This window comes from Nanorana parkeri, unplaced genomic scaffold (genome assembly GCF_000935625.1).
Source record: "Nanorana parkeri isolate BGI_ZX_2015 unplaced genomic scaffold, ASM93562v1 scaffold95, whole genome shotgun sequence".
Taxonomy (NCBI): domain Eukaryota; kingdom Metazoa; phylum Chordata; class Amphibia; order Anura; family Dicroglossidae; genus Nanorana; species Nanorana parkeri.
In genome coordinates, this window is record NW_017306363.1 from 1,607,370 (window position 1) to 1,626,607 (window position 19,238).

General features: G+C 42.4%; 1 protein-coding gene across 2 annotated transcripts in view; it reads left to right on the forward strand.

The window, feature by feature from the left end:
• DSCAM (DS cell adhesion molecule) overlaps positions 1–19,238 on the forward strand; it is a 399,852-nt gene that overhangs the window by 199,847 nt on the left and 180,767 nt on the right. For both annotated transcript variants that reach the window (XM_018552699.1, XM_018552700.1), the window contains exons 12-17: positions 6,979–7,178; positions 7,590–7,686; positions 8,839–8,967; positions 14,455–14,622; positions 17,596–17,666; positions 18,295–18,535. In XM_018552699.1, coding sequence (XP_018408201.1) covers positions 6,979–7,178; positions 7,590–7,686; positions 8,839–8,967; positions 14,455–14,622; positions 17,596–17,666; positions 18,295–18,535 — 906 coding nt within the window. The remainder of the gene's footprint in view (positions 1–6,978; positions 7,179–7,589; positions 7,687–8,838; positions 8,968–14,454; positions 14,623–17,595; positions 17,667–18,294; positions 18,536–19,238) is intronic.

The following is a 19,238-nucleotide window of genomic DNA, read 5'->3' on the forward strand; positions in this document are numbered from 1 at the left end:
CTATAATTTTACTGTGATTTTAGAGCTGGTGATGCTGACTTACTTTTCTGATCCTGATCCTGGCTTCATTGTCTAGTAAGTCATGAAGACCTGAAAAGGAAGGCCCGAAGCGAAAAAAAATAATAAAAATAAGTGGAGGGCATACATGACTAGGTGTATAGGGGAGACAAGTTACAAAAGGGTTAACGAGGGTTCAGCTCAGGGTGGAGCTTGAACGGTGGTCTGAGTAGGAGGGTCTTCTCTTCAGCAGTTGATTTACAGGGATGTGTGGTGGGTGGTTTGTATTAGAGTGATCATCAGCAGAAAAGACGCCCTGATTCCACTTGGTGGTCTTGCCGTGACTATTCTATTCAGGCATTTCCTGTTATGGGTTGACAACCTTTTCCCCATTTTGCTTCTGCATTGTATCACTGTCACTTTCCCCCTAAATGGAGACTATAAGCCGCCATGCTGACACACATTGGGCAGGCATGGTCCGCCAAAAGAACAACATGGCAGTTGTTTGTTACAAACTGCTATAACCAAGTAAATGTCATCGAGTTAGGGTTGAGCTATGCTTTGATCTGCGAAAAACGTTCACAGTGCCTGTATAAGGAAGAAATGGATACTTTTATTGAGTAATTATTTGGGGCTCACCCACGTGCAGTGAAGTGTGAAGTAGTCATCAGCTTTCATTGTCTGTTGCCCTGTAAACACATGTGACCTCCTAATGAGCCAGTAAATCATACATGACAAGTAGTCTGCACCTGCTGTTGGCGGACTCTGAGTGAGACCCATACAACATTATCTAGTTATAGCTAAAGGGTAACTCCACTTTTGTTAAAGGAAAAAAATAATTATTTTCAGGGTCAGTTGCATACATTGCAAAGATTGTAACAGACGACATTGCAGATTCTTACCTGTTTCTGTCCTGAGACAGCACCAGCATTTGTAATAGTAGAAAAATGCTGGCGAAAAAAAGCCAATCACATAAAAAGTAAATTAGATTTAAAGTGACACTAAACTCAGGAGTTAAATCTTAAAAATACATTCAAGTACTTTAACTAGTAACAAAAATGTATCTTATTTGTGTATCACTCAGCTATAGATCCTCAAATCATTTCTGAATTGGTGCTGACACTGTCCTTCCTTCTGAATGGTGACTACTTTTGTTCCCCATGGTCAATGTGTGTGTTGTAAAGTAGTCACCTCTCCAAGCTCACTCCTGTGATGAACTACAATCTCAATTCAAACTAGTAAACTAAACATGAGATTATAGTCCATCACAAGATTTACAGCCGAGTGATACACAAATAAGTAGGGATGCACCGATACCAATACTAGCATCAGTGCCGATATCAAGTATTTGGGCGAGTACTCGTATTCGCCCAAATGCTCCCGATACCGGAACTTCCAGTATCACGAAGCCGGGCAGCTAGTCATTACACGTTGCCCGGCTTCCTGATTTTCACCAGGGAGCATGGAGCTGGCTTCCTGGCCAATCAGTAGGTAATGACTCGCCCTCCAGCTTCCTTATTGGCCAGGAAGCCGGCTCCATGCTCCCTCGTCACTTGGCGCCATTACATGTCACCTGGCTTACTTAATGAGACTTGTGATATTGGTATTCGGTATCGGCGAGTACCGAAAAAAATATCGGAGCTGGTATTAATGCATCCCTACAAATAAGATAAATTTTTGTTAATCATTAGGCCTCATTCACACAGGGCATAAACGTTCGTGTGGCACGCACACCCATAAACAGCCAATCCCGGGAGGGATAGTTGCTGAGCGTAATTTCACTCAGCAGCCTGTTTTTTGCTATGGGAAGACAAGGCTGCATGGTGTCATACAGACACCCGAACTTCACATCCGGGTACGGGTGTCCGCATTTGGACGTAGACAGGATCCATCAGATGACAGCGTACAGCCGTGTCCTCCTTCTCGCAATCGCATGCAGCACCTGTCCCTCCCGGGACCGGCTGTTTACGGGCATGCACCCCACACGGACGTATACACCCACCGTGAATGAGGCCTTAATGTACTTGAATGCGTTTTTTAGATTTAACTCGTGAGTATAGTGTCACTTTAAGGGTTGAGCACAGCATAAACCATAAATGCAAAGAAGTTGAATTTGTGGCAATTGTAATTCATATGAGGCTGTAGATGAAAATGCTGCTGCCATACAGATAAAACTGCCCAGCAAACTGAGATCAATTTCATAGATTAAAATTAATTTAATACATTGAAAGAATAATTGTGCTCGAATAGAAATCAATCAAAAACAGGAACCTCGTCAAGAAATCAGATTGAAAGGGATTAAATTTTCTGTTTTTGTCCGGTATTTCTGATTAATCGTGGGATGAATTACCTGGTATTTCTGACCATAGTTTCTTCAGATTGTTAGCCCCACGATTAATCAGAAATACCGGGTAATTTATCCCACGATTAATCAGAAATACCGGGTAATTTATCCCACGATTAATCAGAAATACCGGGTAATTTATCCCACGATTAATCAGAAATACCGGGTAATTTATCCCACGATTAATCATAAATACCGGGTAATTTATCCCACGATTAATCATAAATACCGGCTAATTCATCCCACGATTAATCAGAAATACCGATGTAATTCATCCCACGATTAATCAGAAATACCGATGTAATTCATCCCACGATTAATCAGAAATACCGATGTAATTCATCCCACGATTAATCAGAAATACCAGGTAATTTATCCCACGATTAATCAGAAATACCGGGTAATTCATCTCACGATTGATCAGAAATACCGGGTAATTCATCTCACGATTAATCATAAATACCGGCTAATTCATCCCACGATTAATCAGAAATACCGATGTAATTCATCCCACGATTAATCAGAAATACCAGGTAATTTATCCCACGATTAATCAGAAATACCGGGTAATTCATCTCACGATTGATCAGAAATACTAGGTAATTAATTACCTTCTTTTTTTATTTTAATAGGAAAATTAAAGATTTTCGATTAAAAGAATTAAAGGAGAACTATGGGGTCATGCTTTTCCCCATAGTTCTCCTAAGGGTAACGGGAGGACACAAACTAGCGTCCTCCCGTCACCCTAGGCTCAGTATACCACGATCTACAGCTCGCGGTATACATACTCTGCCTATCTAGAGGCAGAGCCAGCTGTACCCGCCCCGTCCGTTCCGCCAGTCAGCACTGGAGGATCGGGGAGGGGGGAATCCCTGCAGGGAGCCGTTAGTGACAGTCATGGCTCTCTGCAGGGATAGATCGAAAAGTGAGCGAGCGACGCTATGTGTTCGCTCACTTCCCGATCTATTGAGCATTGTCACAAGTCGACTAGAACTGTGAAGCTGAGTGATTTTCACTTGCCTCATAGTTCTCCTTTAAAGAATCTCTACTTAATTTCATAGTTTAATGCCAATTTAAAGCATAGGTTACATTGAGCCAAACACAGTTAAAAGGACACCTGAACTGTGGAAGCTGTGCGCCCCCAAAAAAGACAGAGGTCAAAGGAATAGTCACCATATGGTGTCCCTACAGTTGATCTTTCCCCATCACCGACTATACGCATGGGCTTTGCCTTCTTATGTCAGAACATCCAGCAAGGAGACTAGTGACAAATCTTGCTCCCCTGAGACTAGCATTCAAAGGCAACGGTGCCTTAGATCTCACATTGCAGATATACAGCTATAAGGCTGCCTGTACAGGAGTGCCTAGGCACCCTCACATATCAGGAAGTGCACTGCTATTTTTCAGGAGGAATTGAAGACAAAGGGTACATTTTATATTGTACTGCTTAGCTACAATTACCATTTCTAGAGGTTCCATAAAACATGGCAACTCTTCATTTAAAAAAAAAAAATGAGATCCACTTTAAGTCCTGTTGCTTCATGGGAGCTGAGATTTCCATTTTGTGGTTTAAAATATCCTTACACTGGATATTGAAAAATCAAAGAAGCCGCGTGGACAATTGTCACTCCACCAGTGACTGCTTCCAATTGGATGCAGTTGATTTTCTGTTATTCAGATGGCCTTTGGTGCTAGCTGTCTAAAAACAATAGCAGGTAGAGATCTGTCATCTATGCTGCTCAGTGTGGATAGAGGAATCTATTACAAATGTACGGTTAGCTTTAGACCTGCTCTACAATTGCATACCTTGAAAGAGGAGTGCAAAAATGGCTCATCTTTTGGAGACATGACACCACCACTAGTCAAACTTGTTCACAAAAGGATTTTTTTTCTTTAAATGCATCGGGTTTATAATTTGTGTTAATAGTTTACAGGTGAATTCTTCTTTTAACTCAGTTGTGAACATTTTCAAGATCTGGCCAAGATCTTGATTGGCAGTGACCGACTGGCTGTATTCTTGGTAGGCTGTGCAGCTCCATACACGAGGCACTCACCGATCTTCTAATGAAGCAACATATATGAATTTATTATTCAACGTTTCGACCAAGGCACTGTTTGTCTTTCTCAGGTTCTCAATGTTTCTTAATTACACGACCTGTGAGTACCTCTTAGTCATCCTTAATGATTGCTAGCTAGCATTGGGAACCTCCTGTTTATGGCCAATTATTATTTTACAGGATTTATATAGTGCCAACAGTTTGCGCAGCGCTTTACAATATAAGGAAGACATTACAATCGCGATACAATTAAAGACCAGATGGTAAGGAGGGCCCAGCCACTAAGGGCTTACAATCTAAAAGGGAGGGGCCAGTGATGCATGAGGAGGGAGCTGTGTGGGGATGAATTGTTTAAGAAAGTGATGGTTGAGTGGTTAGGTTGAGGTGGGATAGGCTTCCCTGAAGAGACGAGTATTAAGGGATCGCCTAAAGGCAGAGTGGGAGATAGTCGGACAGGTTGGGGTAAAGAGTTCCAGAGGATAATATTCTTTGTTATGCGTCTGAGGAATGCAGGGTGCTAATTCACCAGTGAACATTCTGTTTCCTGCTTTACTGAGAGATTGCATTATTTTTGCATTCTTTAGTCGTGCTTGTTGACATTTTGTCACATCCCGGGATCTGCATTTGTGACACGTGAAAAGGTCACGCCAGCAATCATTAGCATTTTTGTGAAGCTCTTTTCATTAATTTGCTTTAAAATAGATGAGTTCTGTGGAGCTGAAGAGGCTGCAAAATGATTCTCTGATTGAAGAAGACTCCACTGTCCTATCACGTATAACTCAGTCCTATGTTATGCCTCCAAGTCTATATATCATTCTGCAATTTGTCTAAGACAAAAGCCCCAATCCACAAAGAGAGATGAGTTATTTGTATGTCAATTCCTTATTTTTCTTACAATTAAATATCCTAAAAATGATTAATATCACAAACATTAGGTGTGGAATATTTTTTTTTTAACATTACCATAATAAAGTGACTGTTGCAGTCTTAAAAAAAATAAAAATAAAAAGGTTCTTACTGCAAAGAAAATAATTTATACTTCCCTGTCCTGCTGCTGTTTATTTGGATGTTTGCTTTCTTGAAGAGATAAGCTTGCTGAAGCATCTTCAGCATCAGATAATTTCAGGAGTGTCTAGTCCTCTTACGTGCTTAGTGGTTCCATCCACTGCTTTCTACCTACCAGGGTACAGTAGTAAGGGAGGAGTCAACTGGCAAAGAAGGATTTCCCTATAATCTCATGATTTCTATTCAGACAAGCTGGCATATCTTCTTCACATACATACTGTACAAGTTTGTCTTATTCAATTGTTTTGGTTCATCTCATGTTCTCATGTGCTGTGAGAGTCTGCTGCTGGGTGTAAAGGCTGACTGCTGACAAAACACTAAAAAGGTACATGTGCTGTGTGCTTGTATGTATAATGTATGTGTGTGTCTGTATGTACAATATAACACAATGCTTTGAATGAAACAGACTGCTTTATTTTCCGCTTTCAGGGCAGCCAAACGGTAAACATAAGGTACACGCTTATCCTCAGCGTACTCAACATAAAAGTCAAGTGTTCGTCACAACATAACCAAACATAAGGGTATCTCACCAACTTGTTTGAAAAGTCCCAAACCTGAAGGAATCCTTGGCACAGCAATATAGCAAGTCTCTCCTTCATACACAGCTACAGCTGATGACTTCCTCCTCAACTCCCACACTCCACTCTGGGAGTTACCAACCTTTTAAACTCGTTCCTGGGGCAGGAAGGTTAACCCTGCGGCTCTCCTTAAAGGGACCACAACCCAAATAGGGGTGATACATATCGCCCATTTAATAATCGCTCATCACCTACTGTGGCTCTGCTTCCTGGTTATGCTTGCTACTTCTTACAATACAAGTCAGAGTCATCTGACCCAGTGAAAACAATGCACTCCCTGTGACCTTATCAACAGCTGTTGAGAGCGAGAGAGAATAATTTCATTAAAGGAGAACTATGGGGTTAGGGCTTTTCCCCATAGTTCTCCTTAGGGTAACGGGAGGACACAAACTAGCGTCCTCCTGTCACCCTAAACTCAGTATACCACAAGCTACAACTCGCAGTATACTGAGACGCCGCAGCTGAAGCGGATCCCGACAAATATGTCTGGATCCGCCATCTGCGTGAGTGACAGCTGGCTCTGCCTATCTAGAGGCAGAGCCAGCTGTAACCGCCCCCTCCCCCGTCCGTTCTGCCAGTCAGCGCTGGAGGATCGGAGCGGGGAGGGGGGATCCTGCCCCTCCCCTGTCACGGCAGAGGGCCGTGACAGGATAGAGAAGTGAGCGAACGCCGGTATGTGTTCGCTCACCTCCCGATCTACTGAGCCGACCTGTGACAGTCTCATTGTCACAGGTCGGCTCGAACTATGAGGTGAGTGAAAAGCATTCACCTCATAGTTCTCCTTTAACTTCACTGAACATACATTATGCTATTGTTTTATTACAAACTAGATCTCATCTTGAACGGTGCTGTAAAACCAGGAACTTGGTTTATATTATGCCTTCACCAAAAGCTTGACAAGCATCACTTCATTGATTCCTTCTCTTTTGGCTTGCAGTTCCTGCGAGGATAATCTCCTACCCCAATACAACGTTGGCTACGCAAGGTCAGAAGAAAGAAATGAATTGCACGGCGCACGGTGAAAAGCCCATTATTGTGCGTTGGGAAAAAGAAGACCGCATGATAAATGTACCGGAAATGTCTCGATATTTGGTGTCCACAAAGGAGGTGGGAGATGAGGTCCTCTCCGTGCTTCAGGTACAGCAAATATTGGAGATGACAACACATTTCAGCAATATTATTATGTCCTATGGCTCTGATTCCAATACAGCATGAACCACTCGTATGACTCCTTGAGCACTCTGTGTAAATGTCAGCTTGAGCTATTGAGCTTGTGAACAGGATTTTTCAACATAAAAATGTGAAAGTCACTTCATTGTTACGCAAATGTAAACTATTCTATAATAACTAAAAATGTGTGTGGGAGTGGGGGGTATCGCAGGAGTATGTGCTTTACTTTATCAACCTTTTCTCGGGTTATATAGTCCCTATGTATATGTTTCAGTTGTGCATTTTGCAGACTGCTTGGTGTTTATATTCTGTTGGAGCTTTAAATTGTGTGACTTATCAGTGTAATTACAGAACTGTCCTTCTCAATATTTACTACAGATTGTACCGACTGTACGAGAGGATTCCGGCTTCTTCTCCTGCCATGCCATCAATTCCTTTGGAGAAGATCGAGGCATCATCCAGCTCACAGTACAAGGTACATTACACATACTAAGGGGGAACTGATTGAGGAGGGGCTGGGTCTGACTAGGGTGCCACCCTGTCTGTCACTACTCTGAGTCCCAGTGCTATAATCACTGTCCAGTCTGTGGTTGATGTGCAATGACAAACACACAATTGTATGCAATTGTGGAAGTCTTGTTGGTTTTGAAACCTTATGTTTTAGGGAGAACTCTGCTCTAAACAAGTCTAATGGTAGAGCTGTTTAAATATCTAAATATTGTTGGAAATGCAACAACATATGATAATAGACACTGATTGTGTTGCTGACTGTAACTATGTCTTTTGAGCAGTAGATGGCGCTGTAGTGCAATGTTGGTCTATGCTAGTTTTTCTGTATGGATGCTCACATCTATGATCTGTATGTCTCCTGCATAATGCTGTATACACAGATGTAATCTTCTTCTAAGCAACTAAATCTTCAGCATTCCTCAAGATCTCAGTGCTTCATCTAAACACATACCCAACAAATATAACCTAGTAAAAAAAAAATTTCAACCATCCCCCTCCCACCCCCCACCTTTTGAAGTACAGAAATGCTTTGACAATTTTGCAGATCTCCTACACATTACACCCAAAATATTGTTTGCCTTTGTCCACTTTTAAAAAGTGTTTTAAAGAAAACCTGTAAACTAAGCTAACAAATGGATAGTAGGAAAGATAAGGCCCTAGATATGCCTAGATATGAGAAGAGAATTCTCAGCCCTGTGTAAGCTTCAATTAAAGTGACTCAGAGGTTACACTAAGCTTCCTTTCCTCACTACCAGAGGAGGAGTGGAGGGGGAGTGAAGGAAAGTCGAGTATGTGCTACTGGAGAGGGGGCCCTGGATAAGCAAAGCACAGGTTGGAAGTCATTGGGAAGTATGCTGTGTCTGTACCCGCCCTTTTCACCTGGTAATTATGATATGATAATGAGGAGAGGCTCCTGAACTTTTTGTTTCACAGGTACAGAATTTGATTAGGAGGCAAGGGACATCACAAACTTTTTTTGATTGTACCAAGATTATATGGTCATTAGAACATGGTGCCCCTAAGATGTATATGGTGTCAAAGAAGCCATGTATGAATTTGTACTGAGCTCCTTTTAATCTGTTTGTATTGTCCATTTCTTTTTTGTTTTGTTTATCAGAACCTCCAGATCCTCCAGAAATCGAAATCCGGGAAGTGAGAGCTCGGAGTATCGCCTTACGCTGGACAATGGGATTTGATGGCAACAGTCCAATCACAGGCTACGATATTGAATGCAAGAACAAATCAGGTATGGTCATGAAACAGTGAAGGAAAGGTAAAAACAGTGAGGATTTTATTGAAGTTTGTTAATGTAACGAAGGTAATCTACAAATTCCAAAGGATACAATAAATAAGTGTTTTCTACACATATAGAAGCTTCATGTTACATGAATTGTAGCTCGTACTTTATTGCATTAGGAAATGAAGAAAAAAAAATTGAAGAAAGGGAAATAGTGGAATCATCTCAAGAACTATTAGAATGGGTGATAGTATTAACGAGAGGAGTTTATGGTTACAGGGACTGAAGTGAGTAGTTTTTTTTTTCAACTGGAGAGAAATCAAGAATATAAAGAGGAAATGATCATATTAAGAAGGAGTTGGGGAGAGGCAGAGATGACGGGGAAAGTAGAACAAGAAGAAAAAAAGGAGGGGTAGGAAATACAGGGGTGAAGGCAAGATGGCATGAATGAAGTATCCCCCCTCCTTCCTGACACCCCCATCAAAGACCACAGAATTTGCATATATAATCTATGGTTGCCATATCTGGAGAAATCAGGACTAGGGATGAGCTCAGGTCAGCTCTAAACTTGAGGTCATCCGAAGACAGAAGTGCCATAGGGCCACCCACCCAATCAGCTGCGGATCGGGCATTCCCCTCCCTGCAGCTGCACATGAACAAAGGGGCGGGATGCTTATGCTGAGGTCTTTGATCTTATATGGTCACATGGCCATATTAGGTCAATGTCATTGACCAAATATAGCCATGTGGCCATACACGGTCAATAACATCACTGCACCCCATCTCGTTGCTTACATGCAGCTGTGGGCAGGAAATTCTCTGGCCAGAGCAACTTGGGTGGCAGTGGAATGAGCTTCCTTTCACGTTCAGTGGAGCTCAGGTTCAGTCTGAACATGTGCACATCCCTATTTAGGAGTATTTAATTATATTATAGCAGGAAGGTTTTTTATTATTATTATTATTGAATGTTTTGTTAAGTCTTTCATCTACTTCACTGAAGAGTTCACATTTTCCAAGCTTTGGCAATTGTTAATTGGGTGGATTAAAAAAAAAGTAAGGAATTCAGATTAAATATTTTTTTAGGGATACTATTTGGTTGTTGTGTTAGTAGAGCTTCCCAGGGAATTTTAGAAAGATCAAGTATAAAATTATGATCTTTTACCACCTATTGGTTAAAAGTGGCACTCCAATCACGCAGCCTCTCTACACTATATGGCTAAACGTTTGTGGACACCTGACCATCACACCTATATGAGCTTATTGGACATTCCATTTCAAAACCACAAGCAATACTATGAAGTCCCCCCCAGCATCTACTCTTCTTGAAGGCTTTCTACAAGATTTTAGAATGTGTCTCTGGGAACCTTTGCCTTTGAGCCAGAAGAGCATTTTTTTAGATAAGGTACTCATGTTTAATGAGAAGGCCTGGACAGCAGTTGACATTCTAATTATCTTCTATGGTTCTCAATAGAGTTGAGATCAGATCTGTGTACAGGCCACTTGAGTTCCTCTACAACTAATAGAACTGACTTTGTGTATGTTGGGACAGTCATTCTAGAACAGAAAAAGTGGCCACAAATTTTGTAGCATTAACAGTACCCTTCACTGGAAGCACCTGAACTCAATCATTTGGAGGGGTGTCCATTTACTTTTGGCCATATAGTAGGTGTGATGGTTAGTTGGCCAAAAATTTGGCCATATGGTATATTTTATAGACTTGCCGTTAAATAAACTTTCAGACACGTATTTTTTATTTTTATTTTGGACACAATGGGTAAGATTTGGATCCTTTGTTAGGTTTTCATTATGGGCGGTCGCCCAGTTGGGGGGATTTTCATTTTTTATTCTGGTGAAAATGCTACCACCCAAAAGATCATTAATGAGGACAATGAAAGCCCTTCTAACCTTCTCCCACTTTGCTAAATTGGTGTTTTACCTGTTTATAGCCAATTCCTTGTGACCTGCCTGCTAGTGGCTGGTTCTCCTTGACTGGAATACTGTATATGGTATTTTGTAATTGTTGTGCGGGCATGCTGGGTATTGAGCTACATTACTCAGTATTGAAATTCTATTTATAGATTACTGACCTGTAGTGTCGGCCTCTTTTGTTAACCTCTGTTCTGCTTTTCTCCAATTCTCAATTTGTTGCTATAGGAACACAAACGGTCATTATATAGATTTTTGTTGAGGTTTTGTTTTTTACAATTCACAGATTGTTTTCTCAGGCTTTTAATCGTTATACATTTTTCTGTCACACATTTTAAGAATTTTCACAGCAACAAATCGAGTTTAAAACCTGTCTAAACCCTAAAACAAAAAATGTATATATTGCTGTTTTTCAGTCCTTAGATGTGGTGGCTGCATTCGTTTTTCTTTTCTTTCTTTTTTTAGGTCTTTTTTTCTCATTTTGACCTGGTCATTCTTGCGAACAATACACTTCTTGTCCCTACGCTCGTTCACTGTTTCTATGAAGGAGCTATGCTTGTTTTCTAGACTAGACTACAAACCTTCTTCATCACATGAAAGGGGGAAGGGGGGATTAGTAGGGTACAGAAGAAATCTAACATTGTTTTTACACTCGGGTCAGGGGCGTCCCGAGGCCAGGTGTCACCCGGAGCGTTTACCGGGTGACACCCCGCCATGACATCATCGCACATGCACGTGACGTCACCACGTACACGAGGACGTCATCGCGCATGCACCGCAATTATATGGATACCTGCCGGCAGCAATATTGGTGATGGACGCCGGCAGAGAGAGAAGGGGACAGTCACTCGGCGGGATAAGGTATGCCGCCGGGTCCCTTCCTCTCTCCCGAAAATGTCGGGCTCTCGGTCCATGACCAACTGCCCGGCTCTTCAGGCAGGGTTAAACCAAAATGACTGTCAGTCATATTGGTGTCACCCTCCAATGCTGTCACATGGGTGTGGGCCGCACCACCTGCACCCACCTTGTGATGCCACTGACTTGGCTTTAGTTATGCTTTAAGGACTGTGTAAGCCAGGGCTGGGCAAACTCCGGCCCTTTAGGTGTTGTGGAACTACAAATCTCATGAGGCATTGCAAGATTCTAACAGCCACATGCATGACTTCCAAAAAGAGATGCATCATGGGATTTCTAGTTTCACCACAGCTGGAGGGTCAGCGTTTGCAAACCCCCTAGTTTAAGCCTACATTTTAACATATTATACCAGAAGTGTTCTGTTTGTGTAATGAGAAAAATTATGTCAGCGAGAGCCGGCCTGTCACGTACCTGAATGGAGACTGAATGGGTGAGAAGGCTTCCCTTGCACCTCATGTCCCAAAGACTCTGGAGTTGGGAACAGAATCTGAGTGGACAGCAGGTGGCACAGGTGCCAGTGGTGATCACACCATGCAAGCTGGAGTCCAGGCACTGGGTCAGGAGCAGAGCAAAATCGAGGTCAAACAAGCCAGGGGTCACACCAGTTGGGCAGCAAGGTACAAAGGCAGGAGACAGAGGTAGATCCAATAAACAAGCAAGAGGTCAGGGGTAGGCAGCAATCAACGTGGTCAAGGATAATCTGGGTCAGAAATCAGGCAAGATCAATTGGCAGCACAGGAACACAGGTAATCTGAAAGACAATTCAGCAACTTGGAGTCAGGCAGGCCAATTTAAATAGTGTGATCCATTAGGGAACTTAATGTACGCCGTTTGGCGTGCTTTTGCTCGGCCGTTCCGTGGTGCACGTGCATGCGCACAAGTGCCTGTATACCTGTGGTATGGAGAATGGGACCCCGCGCATGCGCAATAGCAGGTGGCCTTTTTAAGCGGATCTTAATGTTAGAGGCCCGTAGGCAGGCTATCATTCATGTGATCACTGTGATTGGCTGTCACGGTGGTCACGTGATCAGGAGTGCGCTCTGCCAGCTCCTCATAATAAATAGTGACTGGGAGCTGTTGTCCACACAATCTGTATGAGCACAATCCCAGCACAGAACAACTCCGCCGGCTGCATGCGTGTGTACCAGCACGGCTATGAAAGCCACCGCCATGCTGCCACATATGTCTATAGCTGACGTGAAGGGGTTAAACAAAGCAAAAGTTTTCAGACTGCTCTGGTCCTGAAGGAGGGTATGCTGCCACTTTGCCATGGCATTAGTCACATGGTCTGTTATCAGGGGGAGAGGATCAGTATACAGATAGAACTACTGATCTACCCTCTGTGTCAGTTCTTGAAGCCTCTTCCCTAAGGCTCCATTCACACAGGAGCGGCTGTCCGCATGCATTCAGCCATACGAATATGTGTAGAAGCACGCTAAACATAAAAAATAATGCACTTTAACGTGCATTGTTCAGACTTTTGTGGCGGCCGCATCTCTCAAAATAGTAAAAGCGGGATTTTATGGCGGATTGTACACGTCCACAGCTATAGTAATAGCTGCAACCGAGTGGAATCCGTGCAGATTAAAGATTTTAGCGTTTTTATGCCGCGTGGTCTTCCACGCGGCATGAAATATTGCTTTCATTTTATGATTTTGGATAAAATAGAAAAAAAAATATTTTTTGTTTTCGTTGAAGCTCATTAGGAACATTAAAATTTTAGAACATGTGATACAACAATATGGGTCTTTAGATGAGTGATTGTTATGCAGGTGTCCTTGAGAAATACATGCTTTTTTGAGAGCAGTAAGCATAACCATTTCAATGTTATTTTCTTGGGGTACAGCATGCATAGTTCCTTTGCTGCTAAGCTTTTGCAGAGAGTGAACACCGTGGTGTCCTAAATTCTTTGGTGGTTCGATAACTTTGTATACCGTAGGATATAATTCTACTTTCTTCTGCTGGATTAACATGGCAAAGTAGAACTTTTGGCTAAAGCAAGCCTTCAGAGGATCAAACTCTCAAAATCTGATGATACTCCAGCTCGCAGCTCGGCTATCCTCTGTATGACCAATTTATCTTCATGCATTTCAGTGTCTTACCCTGTCTTTCTTTGGCTCCTTTCACGAGGGCTCGTCCGTTTAAACACGGCTGCCCATAGACTTGCATTGGGCATCCAATCGGGTCCTCCTGAAAAACTGACAGGCGGACCCGATTGGATGCCCAATGCAAGTCTATGGGCAGCCGTGTGTAAATGGACGAGTGTCCGTTTACACTTGGGGACACCAGCCGGGTCCGGAGAAAGATCAGAGATTTGTTTTGCCGGATTGGATGGTGCCGGATCGGGAGTTATCTGGTGTCACATGTCCGTTTACTCCGTACTGCTCTGAACAAGGGAGGATCCATGCACAGATCCTCTTCTGATCAGCCCGTGTGAAAGGAGCCTTTATGACTGCTGTTGGCAATGAGTCCAGCGATGGACCGATGTAGAGAGCAAGCTGCCAGCGATTTACTCTTCCTATAACAGGAAGAGTAAATCGCTAGCAGCTTGCTCTCTACATCGGTCAGTCGCTGGATTCTTATAGTCTTCTCATCCATTATTTGCTATTTTGGCATATATTTAATTATTTATATTTGTCTGTTCTCTCTAACAAGACTCATGGGATTCAGTTCAGAGAACCAAAGATGTCTCTCCTCAGCTAAACCAAGCCACCATTATTGACCTGCATCCCTCTTCCACCTACAACATCCGCATGTATGCAAAAAACCACATTGGCAAGAGCGAAGCCAGCAACGAGCTCACCATCACCACTGAGGAAGCAGGTAAAGTCACATCAACTCTGTACATTGAGACATGGGATGGGTTTGATAGGATTGGGGCAGTGCTTAAAGGGAACGTCTGAGAAAGATGGAAATCACATATTAATATGTATCACCTTGTTTTATTACTTAAACGGTCCCACGTTTTTTTTTTAGAATACAACGGTGATATCCTGCCAGTACCAGACAGTAAAATACAGAGATTCCATGCAGGAGTATTGTATTTTATCTGTGCCGGGATATCAAGTTATACCAGTAGATGGCACTGGGTGTGAAATAACAATGACATGCTGAGATCACTTGTACAAGACAAGCTGTACATTTAGCCATGCTTGCCCAAAGCAGAGCAAAACGTAGAAAACGACTACCCGCCCGGCGTCCGGAACTGCATATCCTGGGCGTAGGGAGATAGGAATTCCACACCCATGCTGCCCCTCTACTCCCTGCTGCCCCAAGGCCGGGCCTCGGTTGGCCTTGTGGGAAATCCGTCCCTGATTACAATGCTTATCTTAAGATATAAATAAAGGTTTTATATATTTAGGTTAAAAGCAGCATAAAATATGCAATTATTATTATTATTAGTATACAGGCTTTTTTTTAGCACCAACAGTTTTACGATACAAGAAAAATTACAGTTACAATACAATTCAACACAGGATGCTTAGATGGGCACTGCCCGTGAGAGCTTACAATCTAAAATATCTGATCTCTGTACTAACTTTACTAACTAATATCTAGTTCAGATATAATATAAATATTCAATATCAGTGATATGAGAAGTGATGACAGTGGCTGAGAGGGAAATGTCCTTCCCAGCAAACTTCATGTACAATTAATCTGTATTATGATGCTACTGGGTCTATCGGTGCTCAGTACAACACTGCCACCTTGTGTATTCAACTGGTATTACGTTTTCCTTTTAGCCAAATGCCATTTAGATGACAAATGAGGCATAATGGATCAGTGGAGGTGATTATTTAAACAAGGCTTCATGCTCATGGATTCTATTAAGTGTGCAGAAACACTTAAAATAGGGATTTCCCATAATGCATGTAAAACGGACAAAACTAGCTGCTGCGTTTTAGCACCAATTATTTCACTAGGCCTACTTATTATAAATGCACAAAGATTCAACATATCCTATGTAGGCTGTGAACTAGCCACATATAAATGAAGAGGGTTTCTTTTAAAAATGTATTTTCATGCAGTAAACTGCGTGTCATTTGCTGCAGGAAAGCACACAAGCTGTCCACACAGATTAGAAGTCTGTATATGTTCTGTTATAACAGAGCTTGGGTGGCTTCTAGTATTCAGAGCTTTTAATACAAATACAGCGTACTATTTTAGGACTTCATGGACATTCCTGTGCCTGCTCTGTAGTCTATATGTTCTTAGCAGTGTGTACAGGGCCCGAACTACAGAACACGGGGCCCAATAGCAAAAATGTGATGCCCCCCCGATGACCTCTGTCTGAGCTGTGAGTAATGATGCCAAGATCCCACAGACTCCTCTGAAGTCGTCTCTACACTGTCGACTTTACAGGGGATTAGAGTTGTCATCAACTGCAACCACTCCAACCCTTGATAACACAGTACTGCATTATCTTCACATGCTCTGTTTCACATGCTTCAACAACCTAACAGGGCCCCCTTCCCACCCCCAGGCCCCATAGCAGCCACCTGGGCTGCTTTGGCTATAGTTATGCCACTGAGTGTGTATACCAGTTCAACCATGTGCTGTTACCACTCACTTTGTATTCAGCCAGCCTACAAATCCATGACTGTTCCACACATTCTCTGCTGCCTCTCACCCTCTGACCTGCCATTATAAAAGTTCACCTTTGTCACCTATGGCTTAACCCCCAGCACTGGCTCTCACTTGGGAGCTGTAAGAAATATAGCCTGAGTGAGTGATTACTGGGTAGAGGAGACTCGGTGCTTTGCTCCTCCTCCATGCAACAGAATAATGACAACAGTCTCCCACGATGCTCCTTTTTAGCCTAGACAAAATCTTTTTTTAAATATATCTAACACCAAAATATATTTTAGAAAGAGTTTGGAGTGGTTGAAAGGCTTGTCATTTTTTTTTCTGCCTGTGCCAGTGGGGGGATTTTTCCTTCATGTCTAAAGATGCAACAGGAAACTAGAGGATATATCTCAACAGGGAAATCTTCTTCAACCGATTCCCGGCTGGCCGTTGTAATTAAACGGCCGTCCGGGAGCTTCTTAGAATGTGGGTGGGCATTTTTAAACGTCCATGCCTGTCACGCTCGTGTGCGCTGCTGGCCGGTGCGCACGAGCAGTAAAACTGTTGAAATTGTAAACAGCCAGCAATGGCTGTTTGCATACAAGCTTTCTAGCGGCTGAAGAGCTGGTGGATCGCTTGTATTATGCATGTGGGTGGGTGCCACCGATCCCAAGCGTTGCTGTGCCCTGTGGGGCCCCGGGTTCAACACAGCGGCTCTGTCACCGGAGGTCAGAGGGAGTTCATCATATGAGCTCCCACTGATCTCTCCTCTGTTCTCTGAATGCAGCAGTGATGTAAATTATCAGTGGTGATTAAATACCACCATAATAAAGCTCTATCTGTCCCCAAAAAATGATATAACAATCATTTCAGTACAGCACTGGATACTTGCTCTGGCCGACGCATGCAGTGATTTCACCCATGCTGGATTGTGTATTGCAATGATAAAATGCAATGATAAACTATATTTGTACAACAGTTTTTGGATAACTTGGTATGAACAATTTTAATCACCTACCCATGACTGAATATTCTTAGAATAAGTCTGAGTCTAAAATGTATTTATTCAGAATGAATATTTTGAAGCATGTAAAATAATCCCACTCTGTACATGTTGAGGTTTGGTGCGGTCCCTCGGCACTGGCTCACGTCTCCCATTATGGTGAATACAACCCTGGGTGTGACAGGCGTTTGGGTATTTCTAATGTTATTAATTTCTTGTTGTATCAGCTCCTGATGGTCCACCTCAGGAAGTCCAGCTTGATCCCATCTCCTCACAGAGTATCAGGGTTACCTGGAAGGTATGTGAAGATATTTCCTTTTTAAACATTTAGCTTGTATTTAGAAGGATTACATAAGGATGTACTGTATGTGAACACATTCTTGGTATACAGGTATACATACTTACAATCAGATATATCCTGAAATGTGATAATGTTTTTGTTCTGAAGGCACAGAATTTAAGAAGAACCTCTCACTTTGCCCCTTGCAGATTCAGGGCAAAGTGACAGGTCCCCTTGAAAGAACATCATACTCTTTGATAATCACTTTGGCGTACTCCCCCACGCCTCCATCTGAGCTTTTAGTTAATACCTAGTGCTTCTTGGTATGAGGATTCCTGACCCTGATGGAGGAGAAACACAGTGGCTGGGGGGTGAGTTTAACTGGGTGCTGGTTGTTCTTTCAAGAGAGCTTGTCACTTTGCCTTTGATGAGGACTATAGGTTGAATCTGATGGACTTATAGGTTGAACTCGATGGACTTATAGGTTGAACTTGATGGACTTGTGTCTTTTTTTCAACCTATGTAACTATGATGAGAGTTTCTTTAAACCTGTAAGAGTGTGTGGCTGGATTTAGATGATACCTACAAAGTTCCAACTTTAATTCCAATTCATTATACAAATGTTATCAATGTTTTTACTTCACAGGCCCCCAAAAAGCACCTTCAGAATGGGATTATCCGTGGCTATCAGATTGGCTTTCGGGAGTACAGTACAGGGGGCAATTACCAGTTTAATATCATCACTGTAGACACTACAGGGGACAGTGAGGTGTACACTCTGGACAACCTGAAGAAGTTTACTCAGTACGGTGTAGTGGTGCAGGCTTGTAACAGGGCCGGGACAGGGCCATCGTCTCAGGAAATCATCACCACCACACTGGAGGATGGTACGTGTCCAATATATGGAGGACTGTAATCAGGTGCATAACTATCCATAATGAGGCCTGCATTGCAAAATCAATAGGGGCCCCCTGCCTTCCTATATTCTGTCCCCAAAGGCAATCACTCTGGTGATACAGAATCCAATGTATCTTTATAGCATTGTCCAAGTGTGTTTATTTACTCAAAGGTATTTTCCAAAGCTGTCGGGGCTAATTTGTGGGCAGAAAGTGCTGGGCCCCATAGCAGTTGCATGGTTTGCTATGGTTGTAGTTAGATCCATGACTGTAATGTAACAATTGCAGCCTTTACTTCATATGTCTTTTAGAGGTAAGGTGCAACAATGCTTGATAGAGCCCTAAGGCAATGCTAAGAGAAAATGATAACATGACTTTGGATGGTATTCATTTTGAGTCAGTCTTATAATGTCTAAAGTGTATATGCAGCCAAAAACTCTTCAACTGAATGTAATATTTGTTGTGGCATTCACATCACAGATATACAGTAGATTTACAAAATCTTTTCTCGAGCTGCCATCTGTATATTAGAGAATGCAGTCAACTTTCTTGCGGAATCAGTTGTATTACCCAGCAGGGAGGTTACTCCATATATGTGCAAAAGATCATCTCCTCCTTATAAAATAATTAATACATTTAAAAATAATACATTTAGCATGTATGTATGTATGTGTGTGTATAATACATATATATA